Source organism: Astatotilapia calliptera, chromosome 16 (assembly GCF_900246225.1).
Source record: "Astatotilapia calliptera chromosome 16, fAstCal1.2, whole genome shotgun sequence".
Lineage (NCBI taxonomy): Eukaryota > Metazoa > Chordata > Actinopteri > Cichliformes > Cichlidae > Astatotilapia > Astatotilapia calliptera.
This window is the reverse complement of record NC_039317.1, coordinates 12377597-12404881: the sequence shown is the minus strand read 5'-3', so window position 1 is coordinate 12404881 and position 27285 is coordinate 12377597. Positions and strand designations below refer to the sequence as shown.

General features: G+C 40.9%; 1 protein-coding gene across 1 annotated transcript in view; it reads right to left on the bottom strand.

Moving 5' to 3' along the window:
• The window catches only part of fgf14 (fibroblast growth factor 14), a 43526-nt gene that overhangs the window by 3432 nt on the left and 12809 nt on the right, over positions 1-27285 (bottom strand). The window contains exon 4 of the mRNA XM_026145931.1: positions 667-865. Coding sequence (XP_026001716.1) covers positions 667-865 — 199 coding nt within the window. The remainder of the gene's footprint in view (positions 1-666; positions 866-27285) is intronic.

Here is a 27285-nt window from a genome sequence, read left to right as displayed (position 1 = left end):
AATTAAGGAGAGAAAACAGAGAGAGTTTACACATTGAAAATTACTAAAGCAGCGTCTATCCCCTATTCTTGTTCTTCAGTCCTAACGTGTGGTAGAAACACAAAAAATCCTCAAATTCTCACACATTGAAGACAATAGGCAATTTACTGAAGGAAAATAAATTTGTGTTTTGATTAACAGAGCTTTGCACTGACTCACTTTTTTTTTTTCATCTATCTGGGCTGATGGAGACACAAGACACAATCTAAACACAAAGACTTTTTGACAAAGCTGCAAAGGAGTCTCATTATCCCCCACTTTACAGCCACTACACTACAGCTGTAACGGTGCCTTGACAGGACACTTCAACTTGATTCTCTGCTTAAATAATTCGAAGCAATCAGGCTGGTGGCTGACAAGATTGATGGTGGCATCTGCTGGACTATCAACATTTCATGCTGCACTTACAGAACAGCCCTGCCTCCTATGCTCTATGCTTATAGGAGCAAAAGAATGAATCAGCACACAAATACAAAAGCATATCAAACATATACTATATTCTTTACAGTTACATAGTTATACAATTAGTATTATGGAATCTTGTCATGTAGTATGATGCAGCAGTTGTCAAGCACATTATGTCAGTTTTAGATGCATAATCGTCTTTTCTGTATGTCTGCTACATACCTTCTAATGGCTTGGGCAGGAAGTGAGCAGCTGGTTTTGTTTTTTTCACTCGGTTCCCTTTCATGGCTTGGCCTTCTTTATTGAGCCCTAAGAACCAAGCTCTTCCCGATTCCTGTTGTCTGTACAACATGGACGAGTAGATCACATAGTAGTTCTCGAACACCGACTCTTTGAACTTGCATTCTGCTGTAAAGAGTTCCTGCAGAGAGACAAAAGTGGAGGAGACAGATTTTAAACAATGCTTAGGAAAAAAAAAATGAAAATGATACTTCACGAGGCTATAATCTGCACCGGGAGACATTAAAGCAGGCTTAAATCAATGATTCATGGTTCATATTGTGTAAGAATAAAAAAGATGTCATAATTTATATTTAATGTTGAATGCGGGTCACCGGGACAAGTGTCATTTTTATTTCAAACTCACATTGTGCAGAATAATGTGAAACCACCCAACTAGTTAACATGAACTTCACACTTCTGCCTGTCTTGAAAAGGATGAGCACTGCAGAGCCTCAGGTGGTGTAAGCATGCCTGATTCAGGCTGAGCCTGACGATGCAACTCTCATTCTCTCCTTGGCCTTAACCTTGACATCTGATGTTAGAGCACTCGTTCAGTCAATTAGCTCATGTTCCTGGCAGAAAGTATAGATTGTTAGACTGTGACCCGAGGACCACCACGCCTCACCCCAGATGCCAAGCCAGACTTGCTTCGCTAGTTTCTCAATGTTTTTAATTGGCAAAATCCAAAGGGGCTCATTTTCCCCCACATATTCTATCTGCTTTAAGCAATTTGTCTATGACTGTATTCTGGACTTTGTTCAGATAATGATAGAGCTAATCAAGTGATTCTTTCATCCTTTACACCTCAATCTGGCTATGACAAATGAAGACAGAGGCACCACATCTCTTTCTGCTGTTACCTATTCATCTCCAGCCAGAAGGGTAATAAAAACGTTTTTTACACTGTCTGCCCCAGCAAGCTAAAAATAAAGGCATTCATTGGGGTATATTAATCAAAGCGTACAAAGGAGACATCCACCACATCTGTTGTGAGCTGTTCACACTGAATTGGTTCATAAAACCACAGGAAGTGTCATACTGCTGTGGTTCTCAATGTCTGGGGTCAGTGACAATATTCCTTAGAGATCACTATAAGGAGTACCTTCTCAGCTAGAAATATGTAAAGTCTTCAATATAATGGTTGTGTTATATGCAATATCATCACCTAACCACTGCGAACTAATTTCTATGCTAATCAATGTAAAAATAAACACACAAACATCTTTATGAAAGCGAGTCTTTGATGACTGTTTATCTATTTTTCTGCACCCCTTTGATTCTATGCTAATCTTCAGTAGATAAAACAGTGATTATGTTCACAGTTGTTCAATGTGTCAGCATGCTAATAATAATTATCCTGTTGCAGGCATTTCTTCATAAACCAGTGTAAAATATTGATCTGACAATGGTGCTTCATGAAAGGTTAGGGGATCTTTGGGGACTGTTCTCCGACACACACACACACACACACACACACACACACACACACACACACACACACACACACACACACACACACACACACACACACACACACGCACAAAAGAGGAAAGAAAAGAAAGGTCATTTCTGCACATTCTGTGCAGTACTATGCAAAAGTCTTGATTCACGCTTCATCAGGGAAATAGCTGCAGCAATTTATTAAAACATCTGCAGCCATACACGGAAATACAATATATTAGGCGAAAGCAGAGTTTGTACAATTCTAAAATGCTGGAAAGTCAATACTTGTTGTGGCCCCATTTATTTTTCTGCACAGCCTGAACTCTCTTGAACTCTCTTAGTCAAGCTCTGGAGTAGTTTTCAGGAATAGTTCTCCAGGCTTCTTAAAAGACATTCAAAAGTCCTCTTTGCATGTTTTTTGTCTTTTGTTCTGTTCTCTGTCAAGGTGATCCCGCACGTTGTGGTCTGGGCTCTGGGGAGGCCAATCCATGACTGACAGTGTTCTGTTGTGTGTTTTTCCTATCCAGACATGCTTTTACTGCACTGGGATCATTGTCGTACTGAAAAATTAAGCCATTGCCAATCAGGCATTTCCCCGATGGTATTGCGTATGATCACAATATGACTAAAACCAGGATAGAGCCTTCACTGTGTTTTGCATGCATTGTTGTACCGCTCTCCTGACCTACTCTATACATACTGTACTGACAATGACTTGAATCAGAAATTTAGGTTTGGATATATCACTCCATAACACTTGTTGCCACTGATTTTCAGTTTAGTTCTTGTGTGTAAAAGTGAATACTCCCTGACTACTTGCAAGTGGTTGCTGGATGCTGCTTGCAGTCATTGTGAAATTGATTGCTGAAGCCTCAGTCACACAAGGCTACAGTGGTCGCTGGGGGAAAAATGTGTATTGCCCAACTAGTTGGTGCGTAGTCTGCTGAGGCTGACTGTCACTAGGTACAGTGCTGTACATGAATTCTCCTTGAGATTGATTTGGCTGCTAGATTGTCACAGGGGTTGGCAACTCCAGGCCTCGAGGGCCGGTGTCCCGCAGGTTTTAGATATCACCCTGGGTCAACACACCTGAATCACATGATTCGTTTGTTACCAAGCCTCTGGAGAACTTCAGGACATGTTGAGGAGGTAATTTAACCATTTGAATCAGCTGTGTTGGATCAAGGACACATCTAAAACCTGCAGGACATCGGCCCTCAAGGCCTGGAGTTGCCCACCCCTGCTCTAACCCATAGTTTGAATGAAAGAAACAGACTTATCTGCAAAGGTTTGTCTACTGCTCGCCAAGTGGCCACAGAACTGTGAGGAGTGTGATGCAAACAAGAAACAGACACCATTCATCTTCTAAGTACTGTATAAGATGAGCACTTTGAAAAATGTGGTTTCAGGAATAAGGCACAACTTGGTGCCGCACCCTCTTTGCGACTACTTTCACCGAGTGACATCGAGCAGTTAACCAACCGGCTGAGTAATGGATATGCTTCCCTTATGACCAAAGGTTTTCAGGGAATTGTTAACTGGTTTCCAGCCCTGTGTGACTGAAGCCTTACAATTAGATGTTGAAGTATTTCACACAGTATGACCAAATGTATCTAGTGGTGCAAGATAAAATGCAGGTGAAACCCAAGTCACTTGAGTTCATTCTCTGAGATGTATCACACTTTCTACCGAATTTTCACGGAAATCCTGCGCAATATTCTTCCGAACAGTTTTCACTATTAACAGACACGGCAGTCAGCCGGAAGAATATTGAGCAGGATTTATCTCATGGGGTTTCTTCACAGCAACATTTCATGGTAATACATCAAAATGTTGCTGAAATATTTCAGCCTGAATAAAGCAGTGGCCTAATAAATCTTGCCATCTCTGGAGAGAAAAAAACGTTCTCCTCTCTTGAATATCAGATTTTTCATAGTTGGGGATGATGGGGCTCTCTCTGTAACAGCAGAGGTCATTATTTATGGGCTAAATGCTTAGTTTGGAACACAGGACACACAATGCCATGATTATCATGTAATTAGCGCTTTGCTGAATTACCCCTGTCAGAGCTTATCCTCCAGACACTATTCAGCTGAAAGGAGAGCTGAGCAGGAAGGAGCAGAAAGACACTCGGGATTACAATAATGATCCTAAGAAGCACCCGGCTGCATTTTGAGTGTCCTTTCTATCCTTGCTCGAGGACTCGTGGGCATTTCTGAGTGGAAGGCACAAATGCATGATGCATAACACCAGCGTCAGCTGACATGTCAGATAAACAAAACTCCTGTGAACGTCCACAGTTGGTTGCAGATATAAAGTATTGAAATCGTTATTGCAGGTCTTCAGAGGTACAGAGAGGTCAGGGTGGTATGGTTAGATATTTGTCAGAAAAATTCAGCTCCCTGACTTTGGTCTGTCTCGACAGTGATTACATTACACAAGAGACTTAACTTCAGTCTATTCTAGTGGTGAATGTAGGGATTAGGATCAGAACTATTAATGCTGCTTTTATAGCAGACCGCAGAGGCTGAGCAGGACAATCCACTGATAGGCAGACAAACCGCAGGCTGAAGCAATAAAAACGGAGCCTTACATGACAAAACCCTGAGCACGAGCCCGAGCGCGTTCAAATCAAACAAGCATTCTCTCCGGATGATGATGCGCAAGCTCAACCCCATCATTATTTGTCGTGTGTCAGCGGCAAGCAGTAGTTTGTCATATGGCTGCTTATTATGTCCAAGTTGTCAGTAAGGGGGGATGAGTCCACACTGCCAGGGAGGTGAAAGAATGTGGTTTTATTGGCTGTACACAAGAGTTTGCAGCAAATTGTGGAAAAATGCTGTCTTAAGGGGCGGCTGTCATTTTTCTTCTGGATAAAACACCAAAAAAAGAACAAATTCATTCGTTAAACAAACTAACCACTGTTCTTTAAGAGTGGTTTAAATGATTTTTCATGCTATAGAAAACTGTTGCTGAGCCGATTAGAAGCAAAACGTTTTTACCTTCATGGTTCCTTGACTTGATTCAACAAGGTAATTAATTCTGCTTTTTCCTCGTCAGGTGAGCTGCACCCCAGGTAATTAGGCACATCATTTTGATGCCGGTCCAGCACTGATTACTTATATAACACCTACAAAACAGCCTGGAGTCAAAGCAATCTATAAGCTGGAGCCAAGTCCGTAATTGTGGTTAATCAAATGCCTTCACATAGATGCACGTCTCTGTTTATGCAGGCTGAGCAAGTGGAGGTGGTTTGTTTGTGGAATGAGACGTCTGGTCAACATAATCAGTTTGATTGGAGTTTGGAGCAGAGGAGGCAGCTATAGCAGACAAAATGTTGATTGCATTTGAAGTGTGTATTTCAGTCATATCATTTGTCATATTCGTTGTCTTAACCCAAAACATCCCTCTTTTTTTCATTTGTTCTAATTTCATCACTTCAAGAAAATGTATGTGAGTACCCAAGCAGAGATTAGGCACAGCTAGAAACTACCGTACACCCATATTATGCCTTTTTTCTACAAGTAGCTCCTCGACTCTACTCAAATCGACTCAGAACTGAGTGGTTGGTTCGGTTCGTTTTTCATTGCAACTGAGTACCACATCAATGTGTGTGGCGTCGCTGTAGGAGCATGGCCAAAAGTCCTGTGATGTCATTTGTATGCGACACAAACACAGCACAACAACTGAAGATATCAAGGCGATGGTATACCTGCTGCTCAGTCTATCGCTTTTTGTCTGAGTCAGTTTTTGTGCAGCTGTTTCCCTCGTTGCCAGGTTTCAAAAATGGCGGTTTGACTTATGTGAAGAAGTCGCTCTCATTAATCAGCAAGTGATGCCAATTAGTGGTGTGCAGTCTGCTGATGTCATATTTTTGGATCGACTCAGCTCGCCCCGGCTGAGCAGGTACTAAAAAGTATCTGGTACCAGGAACTAGCACCTAATGGAAAACCCTAAAAACCAAGTTGAGTTGTGCTGAGTTGATATTAGTGTACTAGTCATATTGTGCGTATTAACTTTATCGTGTCAAAATAGAAATTAAACCTCTCCAAATAGTTGACCCAAAACTGATCAACGATTTAGCCTGTCCACACTTTACAACAGGGCAAATGGAGATTAAAAAACAAAACTGAAGGGAGTCACCCAGATTTGTAGTATTCTGCAGACATTTAGCCTCTTAAAAGAAACGTGTAGCTGTAGCAGCAAACAGTGTGTTAAGTGGATGCGTTGTACAGGGAGATGGCCACAGGCAGGAATGATTTCCTGTGTCGTTCAGTGGTGCTTTTCGGTAATCTCAGTCTCTCACTGAATGTGCTCCTGTGACTGACCAACATGTCATGGAGTGGGTGGGAGGTGTTATCCAACATTGTCTTTATCTTGGACAGCATCCGCCTCTCCGACACCACCTTGAGGGAGTCCAGCTCCATCCCCACAACATTGCTGGCCTTACGGATCAGTTTATTAAGTCTGTTGGCATCTGCGACCCTCAGCCTGCTCCCCCAGCATGCAACAGCATAGAGGATCGCACTGGCCACCACAGACTCATAGAAAATCCTCAGCATTTTCTGGCAGATGTTGAAGGACCTCAGTCGCCTCAAAAAATAGAGACGACTCTGGCCCTTCCTGTAAAGTGCTGTGGTGTTTTTAGCCCAGTCCAGTTTATTGTCAATGTGTACTCCAAGGATTTATAGTCCTCCACAATGTCAACACTGACCCCTATTAAACAGGGTCAAGTTTTCCTGTTTCCTTGAAGTCCACATCAGTTCCTTGTCTTTGCCCGTTGAGCTGCAGATGATTCTGCTTCACAACCACGTGACAAGGAAGTCGACCAAGGCCCGTTACTCGTCTCATCATCCTGCTGATGCATCCAACCACCGCAGAGTCATCAGAAAATTCGGAAAGATGCAGTCTCTGTGCAGTGGCGAGCTGTGGTGTAGAGGGTGAAGAGGAAGGGGGAGAGGACAGTCCCCTGTGGTGCCCCTGTGTTGCTAATCATCAATTTTAGCTGTTTGGCTTCACTCTCACCCCATTCAAATAACTGCTGTTGTTCCACGACACTTGGCTAAACAGTTACAGCATCAGTTTCTGAACAACTCAATCAGGTATTGGTGTCTTTTTTGTTTTGCTGCCTGAAAGGGACAAAATCTTACTTTGCTGCATTAATTAGATGAAAAGTAAACCGCTAGAGCTGAATTTAATGAGATCTTTGCTTGTCTCACAGACAATTTTCTTTGAATGGCATGTCGCAAATAATATTTTTTATGTACATGGAAGAGTCTTAAGAGTGCTTTAGCTAAGCCACCATTCCAGTGGGACTTTATTAAGGTAAAACAAACACCTGGCTTTTCTAAAACCCAATTGTGCTTTTCTTGAAGAAATGTTGCTGCGGGATTGATTTTGTTGTTTTGTGTTCACCACAGGCAAAATAGTACATTTAGAAGGACAAGCCAGATTCACTGAAAGATTCATGGGTTACGTTCATGTAAAAACAAAAACAAAAAATCTTTTTTTTTCCTCGTTTAAAATCTTTGGCATTAAATTCCCCTTATATCAAAAAAGGACCCCAAGCAATTCTGATGTTGACATATGAATTTGAAGCTGTATGAAAAACCAGAAAATGCTCTCTTTACATTCAGAGGTGTGCACTAAATATTTTCTACCCAACATCAAACTGATATCTTGGGAAAACATGGGTGACATTGAAGGAGAACAGGGAGAAGGAGACTCAGACACGCTACACACTTTCACACCAGTGGAAAATCGAATCATTTTTGAGGCACCAAACGGTTGATTTTCTTCCCACTCGATCTCCCCCGCCTGGCGCTCCCACATCAGTGGCTCCCTGGCTCGTGATTGGCCATGCTCTGAATGGGAAGGCCATAATTGACCTTGGCCACAGACAGCGTGAGGGCCAAAACAGCTCAGCCCTACATAATCAGCCCCGGTCACCAAAGCAAAAAAGACAGGCACAGAAATAAAGAACAGCCAGAGCAAAACAGAAAAACTGACCAACTCATGGGGAGAAAGGTTGAGGGGGGAAGAAGTGGCTCAAGGGAGCGTTAATCTTTCTACAGAATACATTTTTAAAAAGGCACATGGATACAGAGAGAGCATGAATTAAAAAATTCCCCGAGTAAGAGTAATTACAGTTTAAAAACAAGAGAGTCACTCTAAAACAAAGACTCTTTGGAAAAATCTCCATAAAGGTCACGATCGCAAAGCCTCCTAAAAGTAGGTGAGTCGAGGTTCATGTGGGAGGGGGCACATTATTATGCAGAGCGACTGCTCACTACCCCACTGTGGAAATGAAGAAATTGTTTATTAATGCTGCCAGCATAAAACCTGTTAATCCATGGAAAAAGGTCAACCTCTAGAAAGCTGAGCTGCATTTACAATGCCAAGCTGCTCTCATATGTATAAGAGTCACGTCGACAGTGTGTGCAGACAACGGGGGCTTCGGCAGACCTGTCTGATTATCACCCTCAGAGAAAGAGAAGGAGACAGGACCCAATGAGGAGAGCTGGTAGTAAACAGCTGGATGAATTGTGTACGGACACGGTGTACAGTTTCCGTTTTCTTTCTTTCTTTTCCCTAAACGATCTGAACGCACATCACACACAAGCATATGTGCTTATAAGAGCTAAATTATGTTACGACAATAACATATACATCTTGGAAAACTTACAAACGAAAGCTTAAACTTAACGGCAGGGAGTTTATTTAAAGAAGCATTTCAAAAAAGAAAACAGATGACAAAAGTCAAAGTAAGATAAAGATGACTTCCTGTCTAAACCTCAAAGGCATAATGTCAGAGAAATATCTCTTGACTTTGTTCCTTGTCTTCACAGATCTTTGGATCTGCACAAAGTGAAGCTGTCATGCTTTCCAGCACTGACTCAAATGTGCAATAACACCGTGTTTTATGAGCGGCTTGGAGAATGCAGTTAAATGATGATTGTTAATCATTGAGTTCGTGTCTGGAAAAATAAAGGAAAAGAAAAATAACACATAATGAAAAATAATGATGAAGAATAAAACACAATAAGACATAATGCTTAAAATTGAGTCACTTTATTGTTTATTTTTCATATTTTAATGTCTTTGGATATGCTGAAATCAAATTTCATTCTGTATTCTATAGAGGAAGATGAAGATATTTCCTTATTCACTGAAGTAGATAGATACTTCAGCATATCATATCAGTTCATTTATGTGCACTAACTTAATATGCTTCTGCAAGCTTAACACAAATGACCAAAAATGCATGTGCTGCACTAACCTACATACTGTTTACTGGAAGGGTGGTAGAAAACAGTGGCACCCTTAAAGTGTTTGGCCACCAGAAGCACTTAAGCTTTCAATAAAGTTTCCCTGAAGGCACAGAGCCTTTAACACCAAACCAGTACAGCTCCCTTGGCTCATTACACACCCACACATGTGCACACAAGCACAGAGACACAAACATGCACAAAAAAACCTTGCTGTAGGGAAATGATGCTTTTCTCAGTGAGAGATGAATCTGTAGCATGCGATATCCAATAAATATTTAGGATCTGGGTTTAAAAAGAATAAAAAGTGCCTTTCTTGGCTTGGAGTGCTCTGCTGGTTCAGTAAGAAACTTTCAAAAAAATCTCAAATGCCCTCAAAAGACAGTTTTGGAGGGCTTAATGCTGCCATGAATGATTATAGATTGTATAACAGACTTCATGCACAACAGAATTACACAAAAACAGCAAGATTTATGCCACTACTGTCCTCCAGTTTGTGATATTGAAAATCTTGGAATGAGATATTTATTTAATATCAGTTTCATTAATTTTGAATATTTTCAACACTGCAACAAACACCACCCCTAAACTTATTTCACTGGGGTCAGTTTGAATGTGTGGGAAGTGGAAACCATTGAAAGGTTTCAGAATAAATCACTGCAGATTGTAGCGAAGAAGTATATGAGAAAAAATATTCTGTTCATATTCAATTAAAAAAACCGCATTGCAAGAGAGCCTGCTGGTGAGCAAATACACAAAGTGCAACCACCCACGCCTAAATCAGTGGGGATTAAATGTGTGCGTATGTGTGTGTCTTTGTCCACTCTGCTGCTGTTGATCCTTAAATTGGGGCCAGATTGGTGTCAAGGCAGCCGGATTTTTGTTAGATTGGCTTGTCATCTTTTGTCGGGCAAGTCAGCAATCTATTCTGTGCAACAAGCTGACAAGCATATCTCAGACATGTTGACATGTATTTCTAGAAGAGTGCATGGACATTTGCACAAGTCCAAGCACAAACAAAAAGAAACAAGGATACTCAAGGCTTACAATGCAAGCCCCCCCCCCCCCCTTCAAAAAAAACCCAAGAGGTGAGTCTGCAGGTACAGAGCTTCCTCTCTTCAGCGTTTCTGTCTCTGCTCTGTTTGAGTTGTTTACACCCTCAGGAAAAGTGTCCCAGATTTTCTAAGAGGAAATGCAGGTCCCCTCCATGTAGATTCACTTGTAAGTGACTCTCACTGTTTTGCACTTAAACAGCTTGAGATGCGGAAAATGCTGTAGTGATGTCAGACGATGGAAACTTGGTGAACAAAACTCAATGGTGGATCAGAATGAAAGAAATACTTTCTGAAGCTTAAACACTCCAAACAATTGACGAACAGCAAAACCCATCTGGATAATTGTTTCCACCACCCTGGAAGAAAGCGAAGGAGAATTTGTACACTCTTCAGGAATAAATTGATTGGCGCTTTGATGCTATTGTCAGGAAGAAAGCCTAGAGTTCCTCCTCCCCAGCCAAGAACATGTCACCATCTTCTCATCTTCCAAGAGAAGACTCAGCAGACCCAGCAGAACCCGGAACAACATTGCTGCCCGGTAAAGACTTGCCGACATCTTGGACTAAATCAATAAGCGATTGTCCAGCATCCACCCGAGATTGTCTCTGGTCGAAATTCTACACCTGGAATTCCACTTCTTAAGGGGATCCTTGGAAAATGCTATGCTACAGGACACGGTCAAGTCTCTTACTGCATTTAAGGCCCATAGCACGTGAGATAACCTGATGTTGTCAGGCATCCCAGAATCTGCTGAAGAGGAAGCAGAAGTTACCACTAAAACCTTCACCGAGACCCACCTGAAGCTTCCATGGGACACAGTGAAGAACATCACCTTCCACTGGGTCCATCACCTCAGAGCCAGGAGACTTGACGCCCGAATATTCTGGCCAAATTCGAACATTTCAAGGTGCAGGTGGAAGGAAAAGAACAAACTTTAGCATAAACAACCAGTTCCCCAAAGAGATCCTGGAGTGACTCAAGGTCCTGTTCCCCATCCAACGCAGCTTCATTTAGAAGGGCCCCTGTGCTGTCATTGCCGTGAACTGGCCCTACATGGACGGACAACTCTACCACGACCCCTACAAGAGACTCATAGACCTGCCACAGATACAGATCCACTTAAAACCCCAGAGTTTCCTAATGTGTTCTCAGCCTGCTATAACTCTAGGCAAAGGAGAATAGCAGTTTTAATACATAAAAATATTAATTCCACAGTACTCAACGCAGTTACAGACCCAGGCTTTGCAACTCATTGCGATCTCTTCACAGCAACCGTAGGGGATATACTTTTGTCTCACATGTCCATCACTCCTAATCTCGTCTGGATTATTTCCTGGTCAGCAGCTCACTGTTGAGTGACATTTCAGACACTGAGATAAACCCTATAGCTGTCAGCGATCAACTCTAGTAAATAAGAAGGTCATTCCGGTAAGTAAAACGCAGAGATTTAATACATCATTGCATAAAGATGAAGACTTTATTAAATATTTTAAAAAAGAACGGGCTTTCTATTTAGACTATAATGACCTGTCTGGAACATCAGCAATTGTTCTTTGGCAGGCAGGGAAAGCTGTGATGACAGGTAAAAATATTTCATTTTCATCACGTAAGAAGAAAAGCGAAAACAAACATATTCAGGAATTAGAAGAAACCATTAAATCATTAGAAGAAGCCTGTGTGTCTTAGCTGGAACAGGAAATGCTGAGAAAAATACGCAAAAGTAGAATTCAATGAAATTATTGACCAAAAAACAAAATGTAACCACAAAGACTTTGCTTGCAAAATTTTGAACATGGTAACTGATCATGTCAGTTTCTAGCTAGTCAGTTAAAAATAAGTAACTTGGTATATGACCCTGAAAGAATAAACAACACTTTCAGGGACTTTTACAAAATTTTTTTTTTTTTTTTTTTTTTTTTTACAACATAACCCTTTGGAAATGATCAGATGGCACTGGGTTCACCACTGACATCAGGTGAACTGCAGGAAGCCCTGAAAAGCATGCCCAATGAAAAGGTTCCAGGTAGTGGTGGATTTCCAGCAGAATTGTGGAAAATTCTGGCACCAGTATTCCACAGAATGTTGCAGAAAATCAGGGAAAATTGCAGACCACCACCAAATGTAGTAGTAGTATTTATTTATTGTCATTGTCAAGAACAATGAAATTGCGTTTGGGGCTTCCATACAACCCAAAAAAAGAAGAAAATAATAAATACCCCTTGAAACCCAAGTGTACATATTTAACCCAGTGTGACTCCAATGCAATAAGACAATCCTTAACAATAACATGAGAACATGACAAGTAGTGTTCGTAGATATTCAGACAAAGACCTGAGAAACATGACAAAGTACAACAATGCAACCCATTCAATATTATTGTACTGTGAGATATGATATCAGATATGATAGTTATCTATTTAAGAAAGGGGGGGGGGGGGCAGGAGGGGGAAGAGAATAAAGATATGATGCACCAATGCAGAATATGAATTCTACCAAGATTAGTCTCCTGCTAAAACCAGAAAAAGACCCTGTATTTCCCACCAGCTATTGTCCAATATCCCTTATTAACGTTGACCTTAAAATAATCTGCAAAGCCGTCTCAAAAAGATGAGAGAAGATAACACCTCTCATAACACGTCTGGATCAAACTGGTTTAATAAAAGGTTGACACTCATCAACAAATACACATAGATTGCTTAATTTGACTACTCATGCAGTAAAAACAATTAAACCACAATATTGTCTCTAGATGCAGAAAATGGATTTCATGGAGGTAACTGGGAATTTTTATCTGGAACTTTTACACAAATTTGGTTTTGGGAACTCTTTCATAAACTGGTTAAACATATTATAGCGTTCCCCAACAGCATGTCTCCAGAGGGAGGAGGCAGGTATGCCCACTCTCCCCCTCACTGTTTGCAATTTTAATCAAACCACTAGGAGCAGAACATATGTGGATGATGTGTTACTATTTCTCCAGCATTGGCAAACCACTCTCTCTGAATTGATAAACTCTTTCTCAAGAGTATTTGATAAATTGGTTAAAATCTACAGTTCTCCGATCTATTGCTTGCTCTATAATTCTTCTTATTCTTCATTGTAATCTGGAACCACATGGCACTTTTAAAGAAAGTGGAAGACGATCTGAGTAGATGTAAGTCTCTACCCCTTAAATGATGGTTTCACTGTCACCTGACTGGTTTAGATCTGTGGACTCCCCCATCTCCAACTTCCTTTGGAACCCCCACATATTAGCTTAACCCTTTCATGCATATTGGTCACTACAGTGGACAGCTATTCCACAGCTGTTTTCTTGTATTGGTTTCAGTGTTGATGATATACTTGCACATAAACCACTACATTGGACACTGATGTGTCACTCCACACACATCAGTTGTCCACCTAAGTGGACATGTAAAAAAAACCAAAAACTCTTTGAAAAGTATATGTTTAAAAAAAATGGAGTTCAAAAATCATTTTTTCATGCCTACAGAAGAATAAAAATACTTAAGAAAAAAAAAATCCAGATTTAGGTTGTCATAATTCATGCATGAAAGGGTTAAATAGACTACAGCGGACCAAGGATAGAGGAACACTATATGTGCCTAACTTTCACCACTACTTCTTAGCCAACAGGCTACAATACATCTCAAGATGGTTAAAACATAGCCTCTTAAATGAGCAAGCAAGAAGGTCCTGAGTTCAATTCCACCATCAGGCCGGGATCTTTCTGTGTGGACTTTGCATGTTCTCCCCGTGTTTGCGTGGGTTCCCTCCGGGTACTCCGGCTTCCTCCTTCGGGTACTCCAGCTTCCTCCCACCATCCAAAGACATGCAGTTTGTAGGGATAGGTCAATTGATTAATCCAAATTGCCCATAGGAGTGAATGTGAGCACGAATGGTTGTCTGTCTCTGTGTGTTAGCCCTGCAACAGACTGGCGACCTGTCCAGGGTGTACCCCGCTTCTTGCCCTATGACAGCAATTTGCGATTAGAGCACGTAATCTGACTGAAGGATGAAGCGATCTATTTTCATACAAGCAAAGATGACAAAATGTAGAATTTTTTTTTCGTGTCAGGCACACCTTCATTCTTTGCCCTTTCATCTTTTGTGACACCTTGTACTGGGTGGGTGGAAGAGCGTGGCAGAGGTTGTGTTTACACAGATAAAATGCAGTACAGTGCAGTTTTGGTAGCAGGTTTGGCATGGCATTATGCGGGAGCACCTCCTCTTATCATGAATGCAGGCACGCTCTTTTTCTAGCTTTAATTGATGCCAGATACGGACCATGAATTGTTCAGAATGCCAAAAGCTTGACAAAGGTCTTAGAACATGGCATGGCTTTTAATGAGCTGTTGCCAGAGCATGCTTGTTGCTTCTCTTTTATGTATGAATTATAAATTTAAGGTCACCAAGGCACAGCACTAAAAAAAAAATCACATTGAATGGCAGCTCTGGTAAATGACAAGTAATTGTAAATCATTCTGTTGAACACAGCTAAGGTGACAGGTGCTGTAAATTTGTTCAGAGAGTTACCAGTTTCATAATAAATTCACTGATTAATTGGTAAATTGTGAGCTTTTTGCTTTAGTTGACTGAATCACTGGAGCCCCAACATGGCAGCAAGACTTACATATGAAATCTGAAATGTAAACTTTGTGTGCAAACAACTATAGTGTACTCTAGTCTGACTCTAACTCACACAATTTAAATTATTATTAGTAAGACAGATGCTCAAGTGCAAGTACACATGAGTACACATAATCTCCACTGACTGCATTTCACACTCAGCATCATGACCCTATGTCACTCCTGGCGACCATGAATTTTCATATCCAAATGAAACAGATACAGTATGGACTGAAACATGGTTTGAAAAAAATCTAAATATATTGGTCTGATCCAGGATTCAAAAGAAGAAAAATGATCCACTGAAGAATCACAGTAGTAGTCACATTTTCTCTTGTATTGGTGGCTTCTCCACATTGTGGGCTTATTGCTGATGCAGTTTGGGACCTCTTTTCCCCCGTAAGACTGAAGTGGAGCTCCGGATCAGAACATACTTGATCTGAAGGATCATCTTTATCCTATGACAAAATATTTCTTCTGGTGGAAGTTTCATTTTCCAAGATGACAGAGGGCATCCACGGGGCACAAGGAGTCAATGAACGGTTTGGTGACTATGTAAATGAGATTAATAGTTGTTCGACTCCACCTTGTTGAACAACTTTGGGAGATTTTGGACAAACATGTTAAACAGCTTTCTTCTCTACTGTCATCTAAAACCAAATGAGAGAATCTCTTTTGGAAAACCAGTATTTCTTCTGACCAATAAAAGTCCAGAGACTTGGAACTGTTCTCTGACACGTGGCATGCCTTACAAAGACACTTTATTCTGATTTTCCGACTTTCCCTTTAAATTGCCACTGGTCCTTCACATAAAGCCAGATGTTGGAACTGCACAGAAGTAATCCTGGAACAGCTTGAACTCCTTTTTCTTTTTCTTTTCTTTTTTTTTGCCACTGCTAGCTCAGAACACCAGGCACTGAAAACACCCAGCTGGAAATGGCTTGACAGCAATTGGAAGTGGGCCATTTTTCCAGCTATTAGATTTGCTAGGATTTTGAATGTTAGTATGGTAGTATATGACTCTTAATGACTTAGCTTAATGGCTTAGCTGATAGACCCAGTGCTAATAACAACTACTTTGTCCTCGTGTTTTTCTAATAATAGCACTGTGGATATTACCCAGACAGTAATAGTATTAACTTGTACTCCGCTGGTTGTTATTTGTGATTCAGGACTTAAATCAGAAGACTTTGGTGTTTGGTCAGTGTGGTATTTATCCCACCCCTCCATGTTCACTGTGATTAGAGTGTTGGTGGAATAAAGTATATGGTACTATCACTGCAAACCATTAAAAACATGTGCTGGCCTCAGGAAAAAACAAAGGACACACCACTTTAATGGATAAAATTAGAAGGACTTATTTTTCCTTCTTGAAATTGGACTGCAGAATCACCATTTCACAATGTCCATCTCTGCTGAAACCTTGCTGACAAGCAGCTAAAGCACTCAGCCTGAACGTCTGTGCATGAGGGGAAAACAGCAGAGGATTCCCCAACAGTCTGTCTCCCTCTGAAAATAAAATGTGGCATGGCTACAGCTGGAAGGCTGAGTGAGGCAGCCAGTCAGCCAGAAAGGAACCATGAAACCAAGCAGCCTGCCAGCGGTTCAATCATAAGCCATATCCTGTCGATCATGCAGTTAACGAGTTTGCTTTGAAAAGCAAACAAGCCAAATGCTAAATTTAAACAAGCTGGGAATGCACAGGAATGGTGACACTATAACTAATGCTGCAGAGAAATTGGTGGTTGGGTACATTAGGCATGGATGGGACTGCCATATTTCAGCTCGTAGTTCTCACCTGCAGTTCCAACTGCCAAGGGCTGAAGCAGGATTCAAGTGCATGTTAATCTGCTTCAATATCACAAATGAACAAACACAGTGTAGGGGTATGGATACTAATACTTTAGCAATATCATCTCATGACCCATTTTATGATCCCATAATCTGTTTTTATTCATTTTTATAAACTGGCTCTAGTAAAACCCCTATTAAATATTCAGATTTGATGAAGATCTACCACTTCAAATCGTACCCTATTAAGTCTATACCTGATGATGTATAAACAGTCTAATGTTTATTGCAATCCACATCTAAAAACAAAGACAATTTGGCAAGGCCGACTTTACGATTGATCCTGATACTGGGCCATGTTTTGTCACAGTTCCTCTGGTATTTCTTCCTATTCTTGGATGCAGAGATGCAGTTCACCAGCTCTCATTTTCTCGACCCTGGTTCCCCAGTAGTGTGCTTTAGAACAACTCCAAAACTAAATTCACAGAAGACCAAATTTATCAAAACTGCTCTTTAGTACAGTGGCACCAACAACTCATAACAGGCAAGTTCTCTTGTTTTTCTGTGGGGAAAACCTGTTCACCTGAAGGCTCACATCAGGTTTTCACATCAGCCCTCACTGTGCAACTCTGGAAAAAAGGTCAAAACTAAGTGCTTGATGCCACTTTTCACTCACTTGCCTATACAGTTAAGCTCTTTGCTGGTGTTCACTCTGGGAAAAATACAATATCTCACCCAGAAGGGCCAGAACTGTAAAACGACTTATGCATGATGGACAAGTGGCATTTAATACAAGAGTAAAATGTACGTCATGAGATTTTAAGTTCCAGATCTTCAGCGGTTTCTTGTGTTCTTATCTGTTCGATCAATACGCTTATACAACAGCAAGCTTCCTTATTTCTTTTTAGTGGAATACTGTGTGTGGGTGTATCACACAGATACTTCCTCTGACCTGCTGGCCTCTGCAGTGAAGCTGTGGTATTGTAACCACAAGATGGTGCAGCAAACAGTTCTAAGCAACAGGTCAGAACTACAGCATTCGTTGTACTGCTTAAAAAGAGATTTCTTTCCAGAACAAGTGTAATCTCACACACTCAAAAAACAAATCTGAAGATTTTGCAGTAGGTTTGAGGAATGCAGCTCTTTCCCTGCCAAAGTATTTACCGCATAGCATGTGTACACATAAATATACTTGCCCTGGAAATTGCAGTTTGTTGTGCTCCTATAGTAGCTGTTGTGTCAACTGGCTCACAGTGTGAACAGCCACATACACACTGGAGACCAGGTTTGGCTTTGATTTAAGAGAATTAATTCACATGATTTACAACCTTTCTGCAGGAGCCCTCACTATATTGATTTTTATAACTCCAGGGGTGAAGCTTGATAAAATGTTACTTTCATTTCATGGGTGGAAACAGAAAAGGAAGAAGGATGCTTGTGGAGGTAAAGAGAGGATTGCAGCTATTACACCTGCAGGCAGGCTGAACACTGAGGGCTTTTCTGTCATAGCAAAAGAACCTTCATCCTTCACACGTACACCCCCACACTTTGCTCGAGCTCCTGAGAAGGTTTTGAGCAAGACTTAAAACTGCAACAACGTGGGCATGACACAAAAGTCTTTCTGAAGCTTGAACCCCTATAAAACATCCATAACAATCAAAACCTCCACGGATCATTCCTTCATGTTAAATACCATTGAGGATAAACCAAAATAAGTAGCTATAGTAAACTACTCAGCTACCACATGAAATCCAACATGACTGCCTGACATTGAGTAGGCCCGTAAATAGGTCATGATGCAAAACCTGATCTTACACCTCAAAGCATGGACTATGCAAAACCCAAAGAAATCATGTAGTAGGCAGCACAGAGAAGATAGTTGCAAGGCTTCTGCCTGGAGATGCACTGATTGCAATTTTTTTAAAGTGCTGAACCAGGTGACCCTGAATCCTCCCTTAGTTATGCTGCAACAGACCTAGGCTGATGCACATGATGTGCTGAGTATTTCTTCTTCACTCACCTCTTTTTACTCTGTGTTTATGCACCACTCTGAATTTAATCATTACTTTAAACTCGGGCTCTCATCCACAGTGTGTCTTTGGTCCTGTCTTCCTCCCCTCACCCACAGCCCACTGTGGCAGATGGCTGCCCCTCTCTGAGCCTGGTTCATCCGGAGGTTTCTTTCCTACTAAAACAGGGTTTTTCCTTCCCACTGTCCCGAAATGGTTGCTCATAGGGAGTCATCTGATTATTGGAATTGTCTCTCTGTTATTGTATTGAACTGAAGAACATTCTCGTGGCTGATTCTAATTTTACTCACATGAAAAATAAGTAAAGTAAAAATTAAAAATATTATTAAATTTTTATAAATATTACATTGAAAGCACAGTGGCATGGTGGTTAACACTTTTGCCTGACTGCATGGGATGGAGTGTGGAGTTTATATGTTCTCTCCATGTTTGCACGGGTCCTCTCCTGACTGCGGCTTCCTCCCACAGTCCAAAGATGTTCATTTCATGACTTCAAAGATTTCATGAGGCTAGGTTAATTGGTGGCTCTAATACACATAGGTGTGGATGCTTGTCTGTCTTTCTTTGTGTGCTGATAATAAGGATTCTGACTTGTGGCTGGCTCTTAATGCTGGACAGCTTTAGCTTTAGCCAGTTTACCTTTGCTAGCCTTTTTAAAACTTTCATGCTTAGCTGGGCGAGGGGGATGATTAGATTATTTGACTTGCTGTTACAAATGTTTTTACGTTGTCGTGCTCGTCCCCCGCAGTTTACTGGCAAACTTTGTGTCTTCACTCCAGCGAAGAGCTTCGACGCTAACGACATGCTAGCGTGTGGGGGTGAGTTTGCACCACTCTCCGCCTGCGCCACTGTGTCCATTTTGTGCCTACATGAAATGGACAGGCTCATTATCAGGCACGATCAGAGGCTCGTCTGAGCCAAGCACAGCGGAAATAAGGCTAAAGGTTGGTCATCTCTCCACCACATGGTAAGTCAGAGTGAGATCCAGAGGACAAGTCAATATCTTGAACACTGTTCCTCAAAACATTTCCTGAACAGGTTTCTACTCTATGATAGGTCCTTTATCCTGATGAATTGAGGCACCGTTATTAGGGACTGCTGTTACTGTTAATGGTGTATGTGATAATATGTCACACAGCAAATACGAAGCTAAAGCCCATTTAGGTAGCCATTAGGTAGCCCTCTTCCATTTCTCCACACTCAGGTTTTGATGCATTGTAGAAGCTTTAGATGGTTCACCATGGGTATGGGCACTCTAAGGCTACACTAACCTATTTGCAGTGAGTTGATTCACTGTTATGACATCTTTCTATCATTAAATTTTTTTCTGTAGTAATTCAATTTCATTGTGCTGAATATAAGATACAAAATTGTAATTTAAATACTTCAGCAAGAAAAAACACGAGAAAAAAAACAACAAAAAAACAAAAACTACTTGATATGTGCAGCCCCTCACAGACAATTTTCTTTTCTGGAAGAAGTGCCTGTAGCAATGAAGTCACTTTTATTAACCTGCAAGTGGTATTTTTATCATATGACATTTAATATTTATCTTTTTACCTGACGCAGAGCTACCTGCTGTGGTGACCCCTTGTGAATAAGAGAGCAGCCAAAAGTAGCTTTGCCTGATCTTATTATTTGGTAATATTCAAATATATGGTGTAGATATTACAGAGGAGGCAAATGATGGTTCGACTTTAAATATTTTTTTAAAAGGTTTGCTTTACTTTCTTTGCTTTTACTGTCTCCCAAAAGGCTGAACAAGGCGAGCTGCTAACAGAACTAAAGTTGCAAAATAGTTAGCCGAAAGAAGTGCTGAGTTCATGGTCTGGGGTAAATTTGCAAATGATATGCATTATGTTTCTGTTGGGATACTGAGTTCCTGAGTACTACTTGTAGCTTTACAAGCCCTCATCTGTCCATTGCTCATTTGCACATAACAAGGCTCTAGAGGCAATAAGCACCATTGTGCCATTTGTATTTGCATGGTACTTGACATTTACACACTGGGAAAGCAATTAGGCCAGAACTAGGGCCATTAATACAGTGAACAGACTAGATGTGTTTGCTCTCATAGCTACCTCAATATGCATTCACAGAGAAATGAATATGATGCCATCTGCATTTCTATACTAACATTTCCTCTGTGGGTCTCAGAGAGGAATAAAGATGAAATTCACAGTTGAATTCACAGTTCAATGCGCCTACTCTTCTTCTGTTCTCCTTGTATTTTGCTGCTCAGCGATGTAAACATATCTTACACTCACACACACAAAACCTCGTGTACAAAATTTGATTTATCCATTGAGGCCTGAATCTAAACAGCCTCAACTTTACACATGCAATTTCAAGTCTTTTAAAAGATAATAACAAGATAATCCAGACAAGAGCGCTGGAAACAAGATATAAGAGCAGGTTAGCAGTTACTGCCAGTGCCTACCTATGACATGTTCTCACATTCCCAAAGTATTGGAACATTTCTGCTTGGAAAACAGTATTTCAAATCAAATCAAATCAAATCAAATCACTTTTATTGCCACATCACATGTGCAGGTACATTGGTACAGCACATGTGAGGGAAATTCTTGTGTGCGAGCTTCACAAGCAACAGAGATTACTTACTTTCTAGTAAGTAATCATGAAAGCTTATTCAAATAAAAAGGAAATATGCAATATTGGGCAACGGTTGAGGATCAGTGTAATCAACAGTGAACTGTTTGTATGTGATACTTTCCAAGAGTTGTAGTTTATCAAATGATTTAGTGGAGGCCAAAGGCAGTAACTAAAACCACACGGAGGCTTTTATTACAGAAGTAATTTAAAGTTGACCAAGTTTTAGTGCAGGGGTGGGCAATTTATCTTCCCAAGGGGCCACATGAGAAACTAGGACTGTTGTGGAGGGCTGCACCAGTAAGCCGAACTCAATTCTGCTCTGTAATATTTCTACTAACAATTAATTGACTTAAGCTTAGCTGACAGCTGTTGGGTTTGAATTTTATGTTGCAGAGTTAAATAAATAATCTTTGGATGCTCAGTAACCTAACCAAATAATTCCATCTGTTTTAGGCTTTTATTTCCTTATACAACAAAATAATATTTTAGAAGTTGCTAATCTGCTGTATTTATGCCAAAACGTTGATGGTTTTGTTAAATAAAGATGAAGGTTTTTAGCTGAATGAACAACTGATAAATGGGGGCAATTCGCACAGGTTGTCTGCACTTGTGTGCACGCTACACTGGTTATATTGACCACAGCAGGGCTTTCCCTGCTGCACACCTTGGAGTTTCCTCATCAACACCAGCCCCCTTCCCCCCTCCTTTTTTTCTCGCTTCAAACCCTCATTCTCTGAACCAATGCACTGCTTCTACTTTTTCCAGCCTGCTGCCTTCCCATTATCTTTCAGATGCACACAATAGCACTCCCTCCAGCATCCTTATCAAACCAACTAACTGCTTGTGTGTTTTTGGTCAGTTAATTTTAGATGTAAGGATTATCTCGGCTGGATAAGGGAGGCAGTGCAAGCCTGGATATAGCTGGATATTGGCCACCGCGGTCGAAAGTCTGCTGTGGAGGAAAAATATAGATGAAGATACTTGTATAAGGAAACATTTTTTTAAGGAAAAGAAGAAAGTATTTGAGATTCATGAGGTATACATCTGGAAATTAACAAAGATAAGTACATACAGAGGTATATATATATATTTTTTTATATTTGTGCAGTTATGATCTTGAATTGTTGGAACACTGTTGATATTGTTGTTTGTCAATGTGTATTAACTTCAATAAAAATGTAATTCAACCACTCTCAATATTTTCATCAAAGCAATGAAACGTATTACATTAATTACATGTAAATGCTTTTTTGGCAACATCGTGGTTGCACTGCTGGTGAGCTGGGTCCTTTCTGTGTAAGGTTTGCATGATCTCCGTGTGCCTGGTTTTCTCCAGGTTCTATAGCTTGGTCCCCACAATCCAAAGTTGAGTGTTGTGTTAATTGATGAAACTGGCCATAGGCGTTTATGTGACTGCAAATAATTGCCTGTCTCTCTATGATAGCCCTCCCACCTGACTGGTGACCTGTCTTGGGTGTTCCCTGCTGTAAGGCAGCTAGGACAGGCCTCGAGATGACTGGATAGCAGTGATGGGAATAACGGCGTTACAAGTAATGGTAACGAATGAGCTAACTAATTACTATTTATATCGTTACAACGCTGTTACCGTTACTAACAAGAAAATGCGGTGCGGTCGCGTTACTATCTTTCAACAAAGAAGTTGTGTTCAGCTTACAGCATCTTATATCATTTGCACGGAAGCAGACGTAAGTAATCTGGGCGCTACAGCTTTAAGCAGCTGTGCGCGCTCCCGCGGACGGCAATCACTTTTTGGCACAACACCTGGAGCTAAGGGGCAAAACAATCGCATGCGTGCTGCTGTTTGACTGAGGAAGAATAAAGTAGTTGTGCCAATCACATGACCACTGTAAGATGACAACCGGTGATATATACCAGTTTTTAAATTGTGTTGATAGGCCACGAAAAACCAGAGTCATGATAAACAATATATAAATTTTTCCTGAATAGTTTCATCAAGTTTACTGTCTAAGGACAGCGCTAGCAAGCACTCTCTGCTCATGACCAAAAAAACAAAACAAAAACCAGCCCGTTCATTTTGGTGGAGAAATGCACAATATCGACCAATCAAAAAATGATATGGCAACATGACATTTGGCTGTTTAGGAAGAGGGGAAAGTTTTAGGAGTGACAGCGAGAGAGAGAGAGAGAGACAGCAGAAAAAGAGAGAGAGCAGTATATACCTTTGTGAACAGACAAATGCATTTTTCTAGAAGAAAAACAATCCAACATGGTAACTGGTCATGTTGTCTGCAGCATGAGACAGGAAGTAGGGAACAATGCATATACAGTGTAACCAATAGCTATACAATTGGAGTTAGAGAAAGCTTTGGTCTTTGAGGGAGCACTTCAAAAATCTGAGAAGGGAGAAATGTTCTGCTGGCGTAATTCATGTCAGTTGAAGTGACTACCAAAAAGTAAAAAATAATGCTGGAGCAAAGTAAAAGTTCATCAACAAATATGCTGGTATGAGATAATCAGCAGAGTGACTGTGGACAAAAGTTAGGTTGTAAAGTATGATTGAATGCTAATCTAAATAGCTGCTAGCCAAGAAGCTAACAAATGAGCCCCTTAAAATGCAGAAGCTGAAGCAAATTAGCTAATGCAAGCACAATTTCTGACTCTGTGCTCCTGTAATCCAGTGTGCTATTGAAGGAAAGCTTGCAGGGATCTCATTGCATTTTATTCACTCATAAATATGTGTGAGGTAAACCAGTGATGCAGAAAACAGCTGCTCTTAATTGCCTTAAATGAACAGTGGTTAAGGGAGAGATGTGACGCTAACAGACCTTAAGCTGTTGTTATAAAAAGAGATGAAGGACAAATTAGTGTTGTTTATTTGAGACTTATTGTTCAGAGAGTAAATCCAAAGATACTGTGGCAAGTGTCCTTATTTGGACTGGGTAACCCCCTGCTACGCCAAGAAAACTCTCCTTTGCGCTGCCACAGTGCAAGCTGCGCTCTATAGAGCACAATGAACTGACACGATCCTGCAAAGAAGGAAAATGTCTGACAAAAAGAATCAAATCTGTGCAATATCATAACGAGCCAAGAGCATAAAGTCATTAATAACAGCAATGTTAAATGGCTGAAGGACCAGTCGATCTGTTCTTATCTTGCATTGGCCCCTACCAGCAGTTCACCAGTTTAGCTTTGACACCTACCTCCAACCTTGTTGTTCATTAATGCATGAAGCAGCTCTCCCTCCAGCCCCTACAACCACTTTCTTTCCTGACACTGCCACTGCATTAAAGGTGGGTGAAACGCTTTTAAAAAAAAAAATGAGCCCAACACCCCCCTTCCCCACAAAACCAGCCCCACACCTCAGCTCTGAGACTTACTCTCTTCCAGAGGCAAGATCATGTGAGTCATCATCACAGTATATGTAGATATTTGGGAATATGAAAATAATAACGTTGCCAACGTATTAAGTTTTTTGGGGGGTGTTTTTAAATGTAATCCAGTTTGTTAAATTACATCATAGGAACTTTAGATAAGCATGGTTTATAACAAATAACATCAGAGATCATTTTCAGTCTTGGCAGGTTTGCAGACACCATCAACAAAACTGTTAACTCAAAGCCATCTGCTGGCTTATGGGGTTACATATACACTAAACAAACACACGTGCACACTTGCAGACACATGTGAACTCATACACATTGGGTGTTATAATGTTGTTTGTATCTTCTTCATCATGCATATTGATTTTAACTTTTTACACCCTAGAAGGTTTATTCATGCATCTTGCTATAGCTGGCAAGGAAATGCAATAAGTTCAAGTGTTTTAACAGGCAGTCTGAAAGCCACCTTTGTCCATCCATACATCCATCCATTTTCTGCCGCTTTGCAGGCTGCAGTGATAGCAATCTATCCCAAGAAGCCAAGCCCTCCATCTCCCTGCCCATCTCTTCCAGGGAACACTGAGGAGTTCTGCAGCCAGCCAAGAACCAACCTAGTCTGATGCTCAATCCAACTTAACTGGCTCCTTTTGATGTGGAGGAGTAAGAGTCCCTCCTGAATGACCAAACTCCTCACCCTGTCGTCAAGGGAAAGCTCATTTACAGCACTTGTATTTGCAGTCTCACTCTGTCACTACCCAGAGCTTATGGTCATAGATCAGAGCATGAACACAGACTGACTGGTAAATCATCAGTTTTGCTTCCATGCTCAGCTCTCTTTTCACCACAACAGACCGATACAGCGTCCGTATCACTGCAGATGGCTGCCCCTCCCTGAGGTTGTTTCTGCTGAACATTTCTTCCAGTTAAAAGGGAGTTTTTCCTTGCCACTGTCGCCAAGTGCTTGCTAATAGTGGTCTGATTGTTGGCATTTTCTCTGTATTATTGTAGAGTTTTTACCTTACAATATAAAAAGCCTTGAGGCAGACTGCTGTTGGGATTTGGCTATTTCAACAATTATTCCAGGATGAGCTTGTCAATATATAGATATAAACATAGATATAGATATAAAATATGAAATTCTGCACTCATGACATGCCATGTCTTTGGTGTTAGCAAAATGGCAGAAAATTTGAGCATATCTGTATAAAAAAAACACAAGGTTTGATTATCTCATTAGCAAAGTTGTCAGGAAAATATAAAATACATAAATCTAACGGTGCCTTCAGTGTTCTTGAAGGACCAACTTCAGTTAATCCCATGCAAGCTGCTGTTCTCTTATTCTGCCTACACACAACCACCATTCACCTTCATTTTCATATTGATGTAAAGTGAAGGAGCCCTCACATCAAGCTCATCGGAGCTTTCATACATTCTGAATTGGGCACTACAGGAAATAGATGCCCTCAGTCTTCTGTGTTCATGCAGCTGATGACACAGCTTTTAACAAGTGAAGCTAAAGCTGCTGCACTGCTCCACTTTGGCCCTCTCAAGGATTCCATTTCTAAAAGGAACACTCAAGTAATGTGGCAAGTCATTTTGACAATCATGAAAGGTAGCACTAACAAGTGCAGGCTGCTGATAAAGGAAGGCTGCAGTGAGAGACTCTAGTGAAGTGAGGGGATGGGGAACTAGTTCCAAAGAAAACCAGCCAACCATGAAATGCCGAACCTTTACACTTGAGAGATGGCAACAGACTGTATTAGCAAGACTGAAACATGACAACAAAATCAGGAGTTGCATTCTGCGGCACCACAATTTCATCATGTATAACAAAAAAAACTATATAATCCAACACTCCCTTGTTTGCTTTTAGGGATTTAGTATGCTAGTCCCTGCAGAATAATTAATGATTTATGTTTTATCTCATTTGAATGTGTCTGTTTTTGCACCAGGAGCTCTATTACAGTCATCTGGAGACTTTCAGCAATCCTGTTTCTGCTATCTTCCACCAGTACAACAAGTTGGGAGAATTGCTCTGCTGTTATTACATTTCGAAAGTATCCCTGATCCAGGGAGGAGCCTGGAGGAGAAATTAGCCAGGAGTTTATTGGCTCAGATACAAAAGGAGCAGATTGAAAAGGGGGTGAGATGATTGAACTCTTCTTTATTCCATGGTGTGTCCTTTGTGCCAGGCTGTGCAGTCACTTTGATGTTATCTCTGTCATTTGAGCTCCATACTGCGCCTTGGGTGCCTCACACAAAAGAATATGATGCACCACCAGAGGCCATGAATGGGCTTCCCATCTATTTTCTGCAAGAGGGGAACTCTCCTTTTGAGCCGCCTCGAGTGTCACTCATTATCAAAGTA